The sequence below is a fragment of the Lampris incognitus genome, chromosome 1 (assembly GCF_029633865.1).
Source record: "Lampris incognitus isolate fLamInc1 chromosome 1, fLamInc1.hap2, whole genome shotgun sequence".
NCBI lineage: Eukaryota > Metazoa > Chordata > Actinopteri > Lampriformes > Lampridae > Lampris > Lampris incognitus.
The window spans coordinates 11244215-11260887 of record NC_079211.1 but is presented as its reverse complement, the minus strand read 5'-3'; the positions used below and the strand labels follow the sequence as shown (position 1 = coordinate 11260887).

Below are 16673 nucleotides of genomic sequence, written 5' to 3'. Positions count from 1 at the left end.
GAGGAAAATGCTGAAGGGTGTAAAGAAATTACGGGTGGATTGAGAAATGGGAGCCCTCCATTCTGTGTGATGTAATTTCTCCACTCTGTGTTTAGTGGCAGCATTGTAGAAGGCAAATGTCAAAATAAACCTGTCCCGATACCAGGGCCGTCTTAATGCATGGGCATGCTGGGCAGTTGCCTGGGGGCCCCACGAGTATAGGGGCCCCATGCTAATCTATGTATGTTGTGACTTGCTGTCAATAAATAAATAAATACTATACTATACTAAACTGTTTAGTACTAAGTACTATGTTTAGTATATACTATACTAAACTATGTTAATAACTATGTTTTTTAATGTTTAAACACTGATTTTGTTGGAAGTACCAAGAAATATATGTTTAATTCTATTGACCATTTACATTTTTATTCCTGTGAGTGGTTGTGTGGGTAGGGGCCCCAGTGCACTGCCGGGGGCCTATAATGCTCTTAAGACGGTCCTGCCTGATAGAATGGTCATGGGTGATGGAGAAGAGTTAGGAAAAGGATTTTGGGCTGAGAAGATGAGATCAGAGCAACAAGAAGAGTAAGAAATGGAGGGCACGGTTCAGGCACTATCTGAAGTATTTTAGAAGACAAGAGTTTTAGAGAATCCCTTTTTCAAAATTGGGGGAAGGGAAAAGTTATGAAGTGAAAACTAACGAGAGTCAAACTCTTGCTGTCCCCCTGCTGTCCAGGCGTGTGTCATTAGCAAAGAAATACCAAGAGGAAAGCTCCACGAGAAAGAGGTCAAAGAGCCGCAGCCCACAGAGCGAAAGAAAAGACAGCAGGCAGTACAAGAGGAGGAGGAGCAGAGAGAGGGAGGAGAAGGATAAGGAGATAAAGAGGGAGAATGAGAGGAGGACCAGGTCGAGTTCCAGTAGCAGAACTTCCAGGAGTGGACGCTCTCGCTCCAGGGAGGGCAGGTATCTGGAGAAGACTGCCACGCCAGAGACAATACAGCCAACCAGTAAGTGCACGCACAAGCCACACACACACACACACACACACACACACACACACGAGTGCTCCTGTTGGTTTCTTAGAGTGAAAAAACACTTCATTGGTTCCCATAGAAGAAATTGAGTCATTGTACTAGAGGTAGAGGCTATGAGAAAAAAGGTTATAAAGAAAATGGGTGGGCATCCATGTAGCATAGCGGTCTATTCCGTTGCCTACCAACACAGGGATCGCCAGTTTGAATCCCCGTGTTACCTCCGGCTTGGTCGGACGTCCCTACAGACACAATTGGCCGTGTCTGCGGGTGCAAAGCCGGATGTGGGTATGTGTCCTGGTCGCTGCACTAGTGCCTCCTCTGCTCGGTCAGGGTGCCTGTTCAGGAGAGGAAACCAGGGGGAATAGCGTGATCCTTCCACACGCTATGTCCCCCTGGCGAACTCCTCACTGTCAGGAGAAAAGAAGCGGCTGGCGACTCCACGTGTATTGGAGGAGGCATGTGGTAGTCTGCAGCCCTCTCCGGATCGGCACAGGGGGTGGAGCAGCGACCGGGATGGTCTCGGAAAAGCGGGGGAATTGGTCAAGTACAATTGGGGAGAAAAGGGGGGGGTCCACACAACAACAAAAAAAGCCGGCATGGGAGCGTTATCATTTTCCTGGTAGCGAAATGCTCATCAGTACTGTAGTACCGAGTGGGTAAAATACTGAAAACTACAGTGAAGAAGAGTATGTAAATGTGTGGCTTGCTTTCACACTTTCAATGTGCTTATGAAAACACGCCACCCAACATACATGCACAGAATAAAGAGAAACATTCAGACACACAAGACACACAACTGAGTCTGTAAATCCTCCTACAGAGAGACAGTCTGAGACCAGTGAGCCAGCTCCTTCCAACCCCTCCAAACCTGGGGCCCGCCTCAACACAGCACCCAGAGAGGAGGCAGAGTGAGTTAATCTCTTTCTTTTTCTCTTATTTGTTGTGTTTAGTTTCACCCCAACAAACGTAAGTGTCTTACCTTGAACCCAGGGAAACCGCCGACTTGTCGGGGGAAGAGAGCGACATTGAGGGAATGGAGGTGATTGGAGAAGATGGCGAGAATTTGATGGACGATGAGGTGGAGGCACTGGACGAGACCGAGGGAGAGGAGGAGAGGGCGGCGGACGTAGAGGAGGAGAGGTCGAAGGATGAGGAGGGGAGGTCAGGGGATGAACAGGGCAGGTTGGCGGATGAAGAGGAGGAGAAGGCGGACGTTGCCGATGTAGCTGGTAAAAATTGCAGTAAACACAGCCTCAAAAAAAACACAAATTATGTAAATCACAGTAAAGGTAAAAAAAATGAAAATACTTAAAAAAATAACTTTGTTGAAGAAATCATTTTACACAGATTTATAATTTAAACTTTTACCATGCATGGGAGGGAGTGATTGCAACTGTCTCTCCAACTAGACATTCCTCATTTCTGCCAAAATACCATTAATTGATAGGCGTCTGCGTGGCGTGGTGGTCTATTCCGCTGCCTACCAACACAGGAAAAGCCGGATCGAGTCCCTGACTTACCTCCGGCCTGGTCGGGCGTCCCTACAGACGCAATTGGCTGTGTCTGCGAGTGGGAAGTTGGATGGGGTTATGTGCCTTGGTCGCTGCACTAGCACCTCTGGTCGGTTGGGGCGCCTGTTTAGGAGGGGGGGGGGACTGGGGGGGTATAGCCTGATCCTCCCACATGCTACGTCCCCCCTGGCGAAACTCCTCACCGTGAGGTGAAAAGAAGCAGCTGGTGACTCCACGTGTATTGGAGGAGGCATGTGGTAGTCTGCAGCCCTCCCCGGATCGGCAGAGGGGGTTGGAGCGGCGACCGGGACGGCTCGGTAGAGTGGGGTAATTGGCCAAGTACAATTGGGGAGAAAAAGGGGGGGGACCCCCCCCGACAAAAACAACACCGTTGATGTTGGTTTACTAACTGAGGAGGAGAGTTAAAACACTACCTTCCCTATAATTTTGACCAATCTGAGACAACCAGCCACTGGCCTGATGTCCATTTTACATATTCTTAAGACACTGAAGTGATACTGACCTGTCATCCTGACGCCACATAAACATGATCGTCAAGCTTAGCTCAAAGTAGACAGAGATCTTCCTGTGCAGTTACTTTGCCCTTGTAAGTATATCAGCATGCTCTTTAATATGGCTGTGATCATAATCCTCTAAACTACACCCCCCCCCATCATCTTCTACACATGCTGTATAGCTTTATTAAATCATACATCAGTTAGTCTTTCCCTTGGAATGAAAGAGCTGATCGATACAAGGTGATCATTTTAAGTATTGTTAGAGTGACGGTTCTTCAACACTTTGTTCCAGAAAAAGACGAGGAGGAAAAGGTGAAGCAGAAAGACGAGGGTGAGGAGGGTATGGAGTTGGGAGATGTGATGCAGGAGGAGAAGGAGGTGGAGGAGCAAGCGAGGAGTGCGGAGGCTCCAGAGCAGAAGGTGACCCCCGAACTGGTGACGGACATCCCTTCAGTCAACGGGCCAGAGCTACAAGGCAGCGCTGGGATGGCGCCGCCGCAGGAGGATGAGAGCGAGATAAATGTAGAGATGTTTTTACAAAATAATAATTGAATGTTATCAGTAATAATATAATATCATTTCAAGGGTAGTTATCGTGGTTATCATAATAAAGTGGTGCATGTGATGTCAACATTTGAATACTATTAGTATTTTAGCTATTATAGTTGTTCACGGGCGGCATGTTGGCACAGTGGTTAGCGCGGTCGCCTCACAGCAAGAACGTCCCGGGTTCGAGTCCCAGGGTAGTCCAACCTTGGAGGTCGTCCCGGGTCATCCTCTGTGTGGAGTTTGCATGTTGTCCCCGTGTCTGTGTGGGTTTCCTCTGGGGGCTCCGGTTTCCTCCCACAGTCCAAAGACATGTAAGTCAGGTGAACTGGCCGTACTAAATTCTCCCTAGGTGTGTCTGTGTGTGTGTGTGTGTGGGGGGGGGGGGGGCCCTGTGATGGTCTGGCGGCCTGTCCAGGGTGTCTCCTCGCCTGTCGCCCAATGACTGCTGGGATAGGCTCCAGCATCCCCACGACCCTGAGAGCAGGATAAGCGGTTTGGGTAATGGACGGATGCGTACATTTATATGGCGCTTTATCTTGACACCCAAAGTGCTTCACAGTGAAGGGGGAGACCCACCTCAACCACCACCAATGTGTATCACCCATCTGGGTGGGTCATGGCAGCCATTTCATGCCATTGCAGCATTGGCATTAAGCATTATAATCCACACATGTACAAACGCAATGCAAAATATAAACATGAAAACAAGTATGACCGATAAAGATGGATCATGGTTAATTATAGTGCGACCGCTGCTTGTGTGTTCAACCCAGGAAGCACCTGATTTCCCATTAGACCTGGAGAACTGCATCACTTTGGATGAGATCAGAGATGAAGAGTCTGATGACCAAGGTACTGCAACTGGAACATGCTCTGGTTACACACACACTCACCCTGGAGACAGTAGACTATAAACCAGTAAACTAGGGCAAAATATCTGCTCCATAGCCTTGTTTCAGCGGTGAAAATGACATAACTAGGGGCATCCGGGTAGCGTAGTGATCTATTCCATTGCCTACCAACACAGGGATCGCCGGTTCGAATCCCCGTGTTACCTCCGGCTTGGTCGGGCATCCCTACAGACACAATTGGCCGTGTCTGCGGGTGGGCAGGAAGCCGGATGTGGGTAAGAGTGGGGGTAATTGGCCAAGTACAACTGGGGAGAAAAATGGTGGGGAAAATCCCCCCCCCCCAAAAAAAACAGTGGTGGAAAGTATGAAAGACGCGGTGGAAATGAGACATTAATGAGAATGTAATTAAACGTTGCGAACAAATACCGGTTTCTTTCCCGGTGAGTTTTTGACTCGGTTGGTTTCACATTTTGGTCAAGTAAAACGAGATCTTTTGATGAACATCGTCCGTTGAGGTTTTTCACCAACAAAGCCAGCTGCATCACCTTGAACAAATGAAGTTGTCTGCATTTTGTTGGTTTGCGATGGCTGAATCTACCCCATCAGTTCTATGTGATAATGGTGTATTTTGTTTTGCAGATCAAAAAGATGACGTAGATGAGCCCGAGGTGAGTCGAGAGGGGGACGCCGAAGAATACCATGTGAGTCATTATATGTTGATGTAATTTTATTTAAGGCATATCTGCATTCTGGCCTGGATTCTGTAGTGTGGTGAAGAATACATCTAGCGTAACTGTTGAGATCAACAAACTGAATCCACTGTGCTGCATATTGGTTAAGATGACCAGAACAGATGGTGCCTGCTGACATGAAGACAAGTTAGAGTTTGTCATCATTTTGTTTTGTTTTTTCTTTCTTCTTCTTCTTCTTCTTCAGTCTTCCTCCACCAGAGTGATCTCCCTAACAAACCTTCCCCAAATGGTCTACACCGACAACGAGTTTATAAAGATTGTCAAGGGCTTTGGGACGGTCACGCGCTACCTACTTATCCAGAAGCATGGAGAGGTGAGACACTCTCTCTCTCTCTCTCTCCCTCTCTCTCTCTTAGACACTGAACCATTGACAAGGCCTTACATACAGATGAGTGGCAAATTAAAGGAAAAACCAACACAAAGTGTGTTAGTAAGGTGTTGGGCCACCACAAGCCTCCAGAACAGCTTGCTCCTTGTCATAGGTTCTACAAGTCTCTGAACTCTACTGGAGGGATGGACGCCATTCTTCCAAGATATTCCTCATTTGGTGTTTTGATGATGGTGGTGGAGAGCGCTGTCTAACACGTTGGTCCAAAATCTCCCAGAGGTGTTCAGTTGAGTTGAGATGTGGTAACTGTGAAAGGCCATAGCATAAGATTTACATCATTTTCATCCTCATCAAACCATTCAGTGACCCGTAGTGCCCTGTTGATGGGGGCATTGTCATCCTGGAAGAGACCACTCCCATCAAGATAGATATGTTTCATCATAGGATAAGGGTGGTAACTCAGAGTGACTTTGTATTGATTTACAGTGGGGTGGCGCAGTGGTGGTTAGCGCGGTCGCCTCACAGCAAGAAGGTCCTGGGTTCGAACCCCGGGGTTGTGCAACCTTGGGGGTCATCCCGGGTCATCCTCTGTGCGGAGTCTGCATGTTCTCCCCGTGTCTGTGTGGGTTTCCTCCGGGTGCGCCGGTTTCCTCCCACAGTCCAAAGACATGTAGGTCAGGTGAATCGGCCATACTAAATTGTCCCTCTCTAAGAGGCTTGGATAATGGATGGATGGATGATTTGCAGTGACCCTTCCCTCTAAGGGGACAAGGGGACCTTAACCATGCCAGGACAATGTCCCCCGACAGCATAACAGAGCCCCCGGACCCCCTCACTGTAGGGGTCAAGCATTCAGGCTTTTCCTTTAATTTGTCACCCGTCTGTACATCTTATGTTGAGGAAATTACTGTTTTTTAAAATGAGCTTGAGAGTAGGATGTTGTGATAGCATGTATCAGCAATAGGCTCTTTACACAAGGAGTATTTTTTCTGAACCTAAACAGTTATAGTTGCTTTAGTCCCTCCTACAAATGAGACGGTGTCTGGAAAGACCACTAGACACTAGATTTTACCATATAATCACTTCTCTGTAACAACTCTATGGTCATAGATAACTGTATGTAATGTGTTCAGTGATTAATAGCAGAGTGTTAGATGAAGCACATGCTGCCATAACTTAATGAAGACTTGTACAGCCTACGGTTAAATAGGAAGAATGAATAGATAGGATGTCAGTGTATGTGGAATGACTAAACATCAGATGACAGGAGGTACCATGGCTGAAAGAAACCATGGTGTGTTCATGATGTGTTATCTGTGGGGTGATGGTTGATGAACTGTTTGGCACCTCTCATGTAGGCCATCTCGCTCAGTAACATCCTGTCTGAACTTGTTTGAGAGAAATTCATTCTGATCCTTTGTACTTTCTCCCCCATAGGCATATGCAGTATTACTTGATTTGTGTTTTCTAAACCTGAGAAGACTTTCTTCCACAGTAACTATGATTCATTAGAGCTCAAAATACATTCTTCTAGGTCAGCCATCCTCTATATCTCTGACCTGCTTAACAAAACCAAGACTGTTATGCAGAGAGTATCACTGTCTACAATTTCATTGCGTAAATAAAATGTAATTTAAACTTGTCACTATTAAAGCGATAGTTGAGTTTGTTTTCTTTTCGTTCCAGGGCTTCCTTGAGATGTCCAGTTCTGCCGAGGCCAGCAGAGCTGCCCAGGAGCTCACCTCCAAGGCCTTCGAGTTTCACGGCTCCGTCTTGACCGTCCAGCTTTCCGACAAATATGAGAGGCTGACAGACGGGTATGTGACCTCCATAACAAACTGTAGAGGAAAATACTGATTCTGTGAGCGCATCCCACTTAGATCCGGGGGGGAGGGCTGCAGACTGCCACATGCCTCCTCCGATACATGTGGAGTCACCAGCCGCTTCTTTTCACCTCACAGTGAGGAGTTTCACCAGGGGGGCGTAGTGTATGGGAGGATCACGCGACCCCCCCCCCCCGAACAGGCGCCCCGACCGACCAGAGGAGGCGCTAGTGCTGCGACCAGGACACATACCCACATCCGGCTTCCCACTCGCAGACACGGCCAGTTGTGTCTGTAGGGACGCCCGACCAAGCCGGAGTTAACATGGAGATTTGAACCGGCGATCCCCGTGTTGGACGGCAACGGAATAGACCGCTACGCTACCCAGGCGCCCCCACTTCGATATTTTTAACACAAAAAAATCAACCAGGTCCGGTGATGCTGCCTTTTATATAAGCTACAGTGGGAGGCTGTTGCCTGCTGGGATGTGCCAGATGTCATGCTAACAGTGTAAAACCTGTCCTTTTTTGGTCCAGCCAAGTCTGTAACTACAATTAATCAAGTCAACAGACGAGGTGGAACTATTGATATTTTCTTAATAGAAGTTTAAAGTGTAATTTCGAGCTCAAACACTAAATGATGGAATTGAATAGTAATTTATCAGTATGTAACACAAGTTCTCCGTTTTGCAAACTTTTCAAATATTTCTCAGTAAACTAAGGTGAAGTATGGTACTTAACCTACCATAAGATTTGGATTTTCTGTATGCCAGACTCACCAATATAGCCTAAACAAATTTTGCATGCGCACAGAATAGATTAAATATGGTAGTTCATTTTGCAAGTTGTAGTTCCGGCATTTAGTGAAACTATTTTACTTTTAATTTGGGGTAGCAAATTCAGAATGTCAACTTTGTTTTCTCTTCCTAATAAGAGGTTTAGATGAAACTGGACTTGTTTTGAGGAAAATCGAACCTGTATGATTTTATGCATGTTCAATAATCCAGGTAAGAAAATCACAGAAAGTTGAATCAGTTCATCCAGACACAGTGTTTATTGAGAGAAACGTTCCATCACTCGTCTAAGTCGCCTCTCCGGTCTAAACTGACTGCGGGTATCCCGTACGTTACTTTGCTCTACTGACGCCGTTGTGTCTGTTTCGGCTCGTCCCCAAAACCCTCCACAATGATGCAGGTATTCAAAATAATATAACAATCGATAGGAATGGTTAAAAATCTATGAAAATGGCATCCGGGTAGTGTAGCAGTCTATTCCGTTGCCTACCAACACGGGGATCGCCGGTTCGACTCCCCGTGTTGCCTCCGGCTTGGTAAGGCGTCCCTACAGACACAATTGGCCGTGTCTGCGGGTGGGAAGCCGGATGTGGGTAGGTGTCCCGGTAGTTGCACTAGCGCCTCCTCTGGTCGGTCAGGGCGCCTGTTCAGGGGGGGAGGGGGAACTGGGGGGAATAGCGTGATCCTCCCACGCGCTATGTCCCCCTGGCAAAACTCCTCACTGTCAGTTGAAAAGAAGTGGCTGGTGACTCCACATGTATGGGAGGCATGTGGTAGTCTGCAGCCCTCCCTGGATCGGCAGAGGGGGGTGGAGCAGCGACCGGGGGTGGCTCGGAATAGCGGGGTAATTGGCCAAGTACAGTTGGGAGAAAAGGGGGGAAAATGTCCACAAAAAAAAAAACAAACAAAAAAAGTCTATGAAAATAATAAAGGTTTTAAAAAAACCTGGAATTTTCCCTTAACATGCCTGCACTACCGTGAGCCTGTGATTTGGTCAGACGTGTGCACACGTGTAACGTGTCGTAGTATGTGCTAACCTGACTGCAGCCTTCCTCTCCATGCTTTCCTATTCTGAAGTCACTGCATGTTGTTTTTATCTCTTATTACCAGGACGACGGTGCAGTCAGACGTGTCATCGGATGAGGACAGGGAGGAGCACAGAACCAGCGGGAGCAGGAGTAGCGGGCAGTCAAACGCCTCTGAGAGCGAGGACTGTGTTAACCAGAGCACGGCGAAGGAGGAGGTGAGCAAAATGCCAGCTGTTAAAAAAACTAAGCGTGGATGAGGGTAAAATTGCAGGGCTCCGTGTTAAAGGGGCGAAGAAGGTCTCAGCCGAGGAAGGATTCGCCTGACTTGCAGGATGTGATGCAGTCCATCTTTGCCCTTTTTGGCATTGAGACTCCAGACAAAACAAATATTGCAGGAATATTTTAATGAAAACATCCCTTCCATCTTCTCTTAGTGGCTTCTAGCTTTTCATTTCCATCTTTGTTCAGCAGGACTGTTAAGCTTTTCACCGTTCATTTTTTTTTTTAGAGTGCGACTGCAGACTCAGCGGAGGATGCAGAAGCCAGGGAGAACCAGGCATGTGACTTGGTAGAGGTTCAGCCCAGCCCTGCGGAGAGCATCGTGGAGCCCATGAAACCCACAAAACCCGTCGGTAAGAAACCTTCCACAGTCTCACGCTGCTATATGGTTCAAGTTCATATGGACCAACTTTTCATCTTCTATTTTTCAAATGTTATCTGTCTCGTTTATCGACAAATGGCGTTTCAGCCTGGAATTCAGATGGATTCTTTTGCCGACATTCTCTCTCTCCTGTTCTTTCGTTCTTCTCATTCCGTCCCATCTGTGGTCTTGAGGGATTATTTGACCCGTATGTCCCTGCTGTTTATCGCAGGAGCCGAGTTTGTCCGACCGGTGGTGGGCTACTTTTGCAACCTGTGTAAGGTCATCTACGCCGACGAGGACGAAGCCAAGACAGAGCACTGTAGCTCCCTCTCCCACTACCAGAAATACAAGGTACCTTCTCCTGGTGCGAAAACAGCCCGGAGGACTCATATCACAAGGGAAGCCCCCCCGCCAGGGGTTTTATTACTGTGGTGGATTGTAGGATGCGTTCTCATGAGCATGTCCACTGAATATCAAGGTCTGCTAGTAAATTAGATGACTGTCCCAGGTGTTAAAATTAACCAGATTCACATTGGTGGAATCGCCCTGATAACCCTGTTATTCAGATGCCCGCATCTGGGTTCTCACTGTTTCATGTAAAACAGCAAAGGGCAGTGGTAACATGTCACAAGCAACTGTGAATTTGTTCTACTCGTTCATTTTCCAAACATACAGTCACTTGTCAACACTACTAAAAGTTCCCCCCATCCCCTCACCTTCATCTTAAATGTTGATCCTCCCATCCTTTTTTTTTTTCTTTCTATTTTTATCCCCCCCCCCCCCTTTTTCTCCCCAATTGTCATTTGTACCCATCCAATTACCCCACTCTTCCGAACCGTCCCGGTCACTGCTTCACCCCTCTGCCGATCCGGGGAGGGCTACAGACTACCACATGCCTCCTCCGATACATGTGGAGTCGCCAGCCGCTTCTTTTCACCTGACAGTGAGGAGTTTCGCCAGGGGGATGTAACGCGTGGGAGGATCACGCTATTCCCCCCCCATCCCCGAACAGGCGCCCCAACTGAGCAGAGGAGGCACTAGTGCAGCGACCAGGACACATACCCACATCCGGCTGCCCCGTGTTGGTAGGCAACGGAATAGACCGCTACGCTACCCGGACGCCCCGGTCCTCCCATCCTTAACCTGTCGCCATAGTAACCCATTTTAACCTTTCTCTTCCAGGAACACACAGGGAAGGACCCATTGGCCAGCTGAACCCCGCCAACCCGTCTGTGTCTCTTAAGACTGTCCTCAAATACAATTTTTTGGGCTCCGAAGCTTCGGTAGTGATCAGCAGGGAATATCGGGAGCCGGGGGGGTGGGGGGTGACTGAAGAAGGAATCGGCGACGGCATAGCAGTGCAACACGTCTGTCAGTTTAGTTAGAGATATTAATTGTTAAGGATCCTCTTATTCTAGTGTTGTTACGTTAATAAAAAATGTATCAAAAGGTTTGCTGTGTTTGATGCATGTTTGTCATCCCGAGGGATTTGGTTGAACGGGGTCCTACCTGTGCACTTTTTGTGACATTACAGCTTGTGATAATATGTTCTTAGCATGGATAAATTATAGAACTACATAAATGCTCATTATAATAGCCCCCGAATCCGAGACAACGCCCAAGAAAGCGCTGTGACACAGCATACCAGCGCTGACAGATTTAAGATTAAGGGGTTAGCGCAGTCGCCTCACAGCAAGAAGGTCCTGGGTTCGAGCCTCGGGGTAGTCCAACCTTGGGGGTCGTCCCGGGTCATCCTCTGTGTGGAGTTTGCATGTTCTCCCCGTGTTTGTGTGGGTTTCCTCCCACAGTCCAAAGACATGTAGGTCAGGTGACTCGGCCGTACTAGATTGTCCCTAGGTGTGAATGTGTGTGTGGGCCCTGTGTGATGGCCTGGCGGCCTGTCCAGGGTGTCTCCTCGCCTGCCGCCCAATGACTGCTGGGATAGGCTCCAGCGTCCCCGTGACCCTGAGAGCAGGATAAGCGGTTCAGATGATGGATGGATGGATATTTCTTGACTGTCATTTCTCAGTACTCGCATACGTTGAAGTTAAATTTGTCCTCCGCGTTTAAAACCTTCCTACACGCTCGCAGTAGTGGGCGGGGCCAACTCCACTTCCACATTCCGTCAGCTATCAAGTCTATAACGTTTTATAACCTGAACCCAACAAGTCAGAGATACATAACACGCTTATTGCTGTTATAACAATACTTTTAATGAGGTAGCCGTAACAGTAGGCTTGACTGTAATACTCCAACATTTTTCTGACAAGGGACGAACTGTAATAAATAGAACAAGGTAGCGCAATTATAATAACAGCAGCACACATTTTAGTAAACCATTTCTTTCCAAACATTCAAATAAAAACAAAAAGCTACTCGCTTGTAATTTGGAATAGTGAAGGCGTCCGTCGCTTCGCCGAGCTGTTGGCCCTTGAGGCAAATTTGTGATATTGGGCTACGCAAATACAATTGACTTGTGCAATGTTGACCCCCATATGGCTCACCTCTGTTACTTTGGTTTCCAATACGAAGGCACAGAGTTCCCACCCCTGAGTTACTATAACGTGACAGGTGACAACCGTGTACGCCTCCATACTCAGCGAGGTCCAAATGTCCATTGTGGAACTTAACCCATCGGTTGTCTTACGGGTCAGAAAGGCCCATAACGGTGTTTAACAGCAGAGGAAAGACTCTAAATGAGATGTTTTTCAACCTGAAATTTGATGACTTTTCCTAGAGTGACCCCAACATTAGAAAAAGTGCAACTGTTTTTGTTCATATTTCCATGAAAGCTGTACGCCGCTAGGGTACTATGATTGTCTTAGGGTCATTTTTGACTCTAAGACACGTCTGACCCTATAAAAAACGAGCGGTGTCCACTGATTGTGTTTTTAGGGAGTTTTTCCTTATCCGTTGAGAGGGTCTAAGGACAGGATGCTGTGTTGCTGTTAAGCCCACTGAGGCAAATCTGTAATTTGTGATTTTGGGCTATACAAATAAAATTGAAATGAACTGATTAAATGCAGTCTTCCTGCACTGTGAGGAGGGAAAACCCAGAGAGTCACACAGTTTGTGACGAATGACGGGTTCTTTTTTTTTCCTTTGTGCAAAATAGATTTGGGGTAAATTAAGGCGCTTTAATTTAGAGGTTTAATGAAGGCGGGTCTTAAATGACCCTTGAGACAAGAGCAGTATACAGGATGTGTGGACAACAACAACAAGGGTTTTAAGGCAGCTGAGTTTTCAACGAGAGGTCAAATTTGGTCTCGCACATTGCTGTACCTCGGAGACGGGGTGCTGGAGTGTTTGGGGTACAGTGTAGTCGGCCTCCATCTTCATTAGCCTTTCACCGTGGACTACCTTAGTGGGTTTCACATCCATGGCGGTGACCTCTACTTTGGCATCTGTTATGTCTCTTTCTTCTCTCCGTTATTGGTTTTTGAAACTGTAGGGTCTTCTGTGTAGCTTTGGGTGTGGTTGAGGATGTTGATGGCTGCAATGCCCGGGGATGCACCTGTGAACAAATTATTACAATTTTTTTATGCCAATAATTGCTTTAGCCCCAGACGTCCCCACACTATATTCCCCATGCTTTATTTTAGCCCTCCGGATCAGCTGCAACTATTTTCCAAGCGAAGCAAGTGCACGTTTTTACCACGTGTAACGGTGTACTGTTTAAACGGTGGATAACAGCTTGCTAATGGTGGCTGGGAAACAGACATGAGCTAAGCTAAGTTTGCTAGCTAGCATTGTAATGAATGAAAGGTCACGTGTAGTCTCGGTTCTTTACACCGTACACCGCCTCCTACTACTTAACAGCATTCCGGTGATTTCAAATTGCATGGTGGGCACACTGCCGCGTCATCGCCACACAGCTGAGGTGACGTCACACAGCTGAGGTCTTCGGCATTTTGGCCCCCCCCCCCATTTATTTATTTATTTATTTATTTTTGTGAGACCAGCTGTGTTTTGTTTTTTTTTCATTTCCGTTTCCCCCGTTTTCACCCCAATTGTATCTGGCCAATTACCCTGCTCTTTTGAACATACGTGTGACGTCACTGCTGTGCGTGAGAGGGGTGTCAGGCGCCGCCCCTGAGACGGTATATACAAGAACAAGAACGGGCTGGAAAATGTATTTTGCAGTTCGCCTTTATTGACAACCTACATTTAGCTGCTACTACTACTTTCGGCTGCTCCCGTTAGGGGGCGCCACAGCGGATCATCCGTTTCCATCTCTTCCTGTCCTCTGCGTCTTCCTCTGTCACACCAGCCACCTGCATGTCCTCCCTCACCACATCCATAAACCTCCTCTTTGGCCTTCCTCTTCTCCTCTTCCCTGGCAGCTCCATCTTCAGCATCCTTCTCCCAATATACCCAGCATCTCTCCTCCACACATGTCCAAACCATCTCAATCTTGCCTTTCTTGCTTTGTCTCCAAACCGTCCAACCTGAGCTGTCCCTCTAATATACTCCTTCCTAATCCCGTCCTTCTTCATCACTCCCAGTGAAAATCTTATCATCTTCAACTCTACACCTCCAGCTCCGCCTCCTGTCTTTTCATCAATGCCACTGTCTCCAGACCATACAACAGAGCTGGTCTCACAACCATCTTGTAAACCTTCCCTTTAACTCTTGCTGGTACCCTTCTGTCCCAAATCACTCCTGACACTCTTCTCCACCCACTCCACCCTGCCTGCCCTCTCTTCTTCACCTCTCTCCTGCACTCCCCGTTACTGTGGACGGTTGACCCCAAATATATAAACTCATACGCCTTCGTCACCTCTACTCCTCGCATCCTCACCATTCCACTGTCCTCCCTCTCATTCCTGCATAGGTATTCCGTCTTGCCCCTACCGACTTTCATAACAACCTACATTTAGCAAACAAACAAACCCCAATATTCCGAATCCCCAACATTGAAACAGTACCAACCCAAAACGAACGCATATTCGGGTCCGGTCTTAGTCCGTAACAACTGGAGAATGTGTCGGACCACCTGCTTTCCGTCCCGTCGCCCTCTCAATCTCATAAAGGGGTTTTGTTAACTTGCTCTCTTGGACTGGTGAATCCCCTCTGTTGTTAAGCTGGCCGGTAGTGTGTGTTATGTTTGGATGTGTGTCGTGTAAGCAGCGTATGTGTAAGTATAAGTAAAGCACGGAACACAGTATGATCGATCGTTTCTTATTTTCTTCTTCTCTCCTCACGTTACACGAAAGATACATTCATAACATTGGCGCCACCTACTGGCGTATGCGTGGAACCACAGCGCGGTTAACTTGATAACCCCATAGCGTTAATTAAGATGTTTGGAACACTGATTAATGTGGGTTTGAGACGCAGGTTCTTTGTCGAAAAGCTGTCCTTGCTTGTTTTTGGCTTATTTTCCGTCTGCCTTACGAGTTCCAGAGGGTTGTATCTCAGTTGAACTCGTTAAAAAAAAAAGACGTATTGAAAGAATCGTTTTATCGTGCGCCAGTGATTGGATACGTGTTTCATTATCTTGCAAGGTTCCGTACGTGTGGTGGCTGCTTAGTTCCGGTGTCGGGGAAATAAAAGTCCCCCGGCCCCGCTTCTAACCACCCTTAACACAACGGAGATGCCTGTAGACCAGTGTTTCTCAACCGGGGGGCCGCGGACCCCTAGTGGTCCGTGGTGTAATTGCAAGGGGTCCGTGAAAATAAAATATCTTTAAAAAAAAAGATCCTGTGACATTTATAGAAATAGGATTATTTTACTAAAATGTGACTGAGACCTTTATCTACCTAAACTATAAAGGGTAACAGGACTTTTTTCTCTAATTACATCTGTTTCACAAGTGTAATTTATTGTATTTTAATAAGAGATCTCGCTCCCGTTTGCATTGTTAAAAGTTACTGAATACATATTCTGTTTTGTTACATATATCTGAAAGTTACTGCATAAGAGTTCTGTTTTGTTAACTATATCTAAGTTACAACTGAAAGCTCTTATTTTTGCCCCAAAGAGTGAATAAATGCTATAATGCAATTTAAAATGCAGTTTCTACTGTTTCTATCAAATTGCAACCCCCCTCCCCCAAGAACAGGTGGAGGGGTCCTCAGGGTAGATCAAAAATACGCAGGGGGTCCAGGACCCCAAAAAGGTTGAGAACCACTGCTGTAGACTGGGAGGGCCGAGAAAGAATCCTGGGTTGCATCTCGCGACAGCTGGAGATAAACACCGCCTGGCAACCAGAAAATTATGCCCGCCTGCTGTGTAGATGCTCAGATAGCTGTTAAGGTTGTTCAGTTCATCCACCTACCCTAAATAGGGGAAAGGCTCCTCATTCCCTTGCTAAATTGTATGCATGTATTCTACATGGCCTTGCTCTGTGTAATTTGTTACATTGCATTTGTGTATTTTGTGCATTTGACATCTATTGCACGTCTGTCTGTCCTGAAAGAAGAGTCCTACTGTTGCTCTTCCTGAGGATCGAGGGTATCCTATGCCGCATACTGTTGGATTGTAAAGTCAAGTTAAGTCAGTTTTATTTGTATAGCCCAATAATCACAAATTTGCCTCAGTGGGCTTAACAGCAACCCAACATCCTGTCCTTAGACCCTTCAGGACTTCATTGTGAATTTGGGTGATACAAATAAACTTGACTAGAGGTTGATCAGCTTTCAAACGGCACCCCAAAGACACTTCAGGCCAAATGCGATCAACAAATTCATTTGCATGTTTGAGGGTTATTCTGTGGGGTCAAGGTATTTACATTGCTGGTATTTAACATTCTCTTTCATATTCATTGTAATCGGGTGCCTTGCTCACAGGTACTTTTAACAGGATGGTCTTTTGTTTTCCCTGCTGGGGTTCACCCCGCCATTTGTTCTTTGGGTCAC

At 46.9% G+C, this 16673-nt stretch overlaps 1 protein-coding gene across 2 annotated transcripts in view; it reads left to right on the top strand.

The window, feature by feature from the left end:
• matr3l1.1 (matrin 3-like 1.1) overlaps positions 1-11258 on the top strand; it is a 37900-nt gene extending 26642 nt beyond the window's left edge. For both annotated transcript variants that reach the window (XM_056295197.1, XM_056295198.1), the window contains 12 exons: positions 719-990; positions 1838-1925; positions 2008-2246; positions 3339-3568; positions 4369-4447; positions 5086-5147; positions 5383-5511; positions 7213-7343; positions 9253-9385; positions 9679-9802; positions 10043-10164; positions 10996-11258. In XM_056295197.1, coding sequence (XP_056151172.1) covers positions 719-990; positions 1838-1925; positions 2008-2246; positions 3339-3568; positions 4369-4447; positions 5086-5147; positions 5383-5511; positions 7213-7343; positions 9253-9385; positions 9679-9802; positions 10043-10164; positions 10996-11028 — 1642 coding nt within the window. In that variant the 3' untranslated portion in view covers positions 11029-11258. The remainder of the gene's footprint in view (positions 1-718; positions 991-1837; positions 1926-2007; positions 2247-3338; positions 3569-4368; positions 4448-5085; positions 5148-5382; positions 5512-7212; positions 7344-9252; positions 9386-9678; positions 9803-10042; positions 10165-10995) is intronic.
• The last annotated feature ends 5415 nt before the right edge of the window (positions 11259-16673 follow it).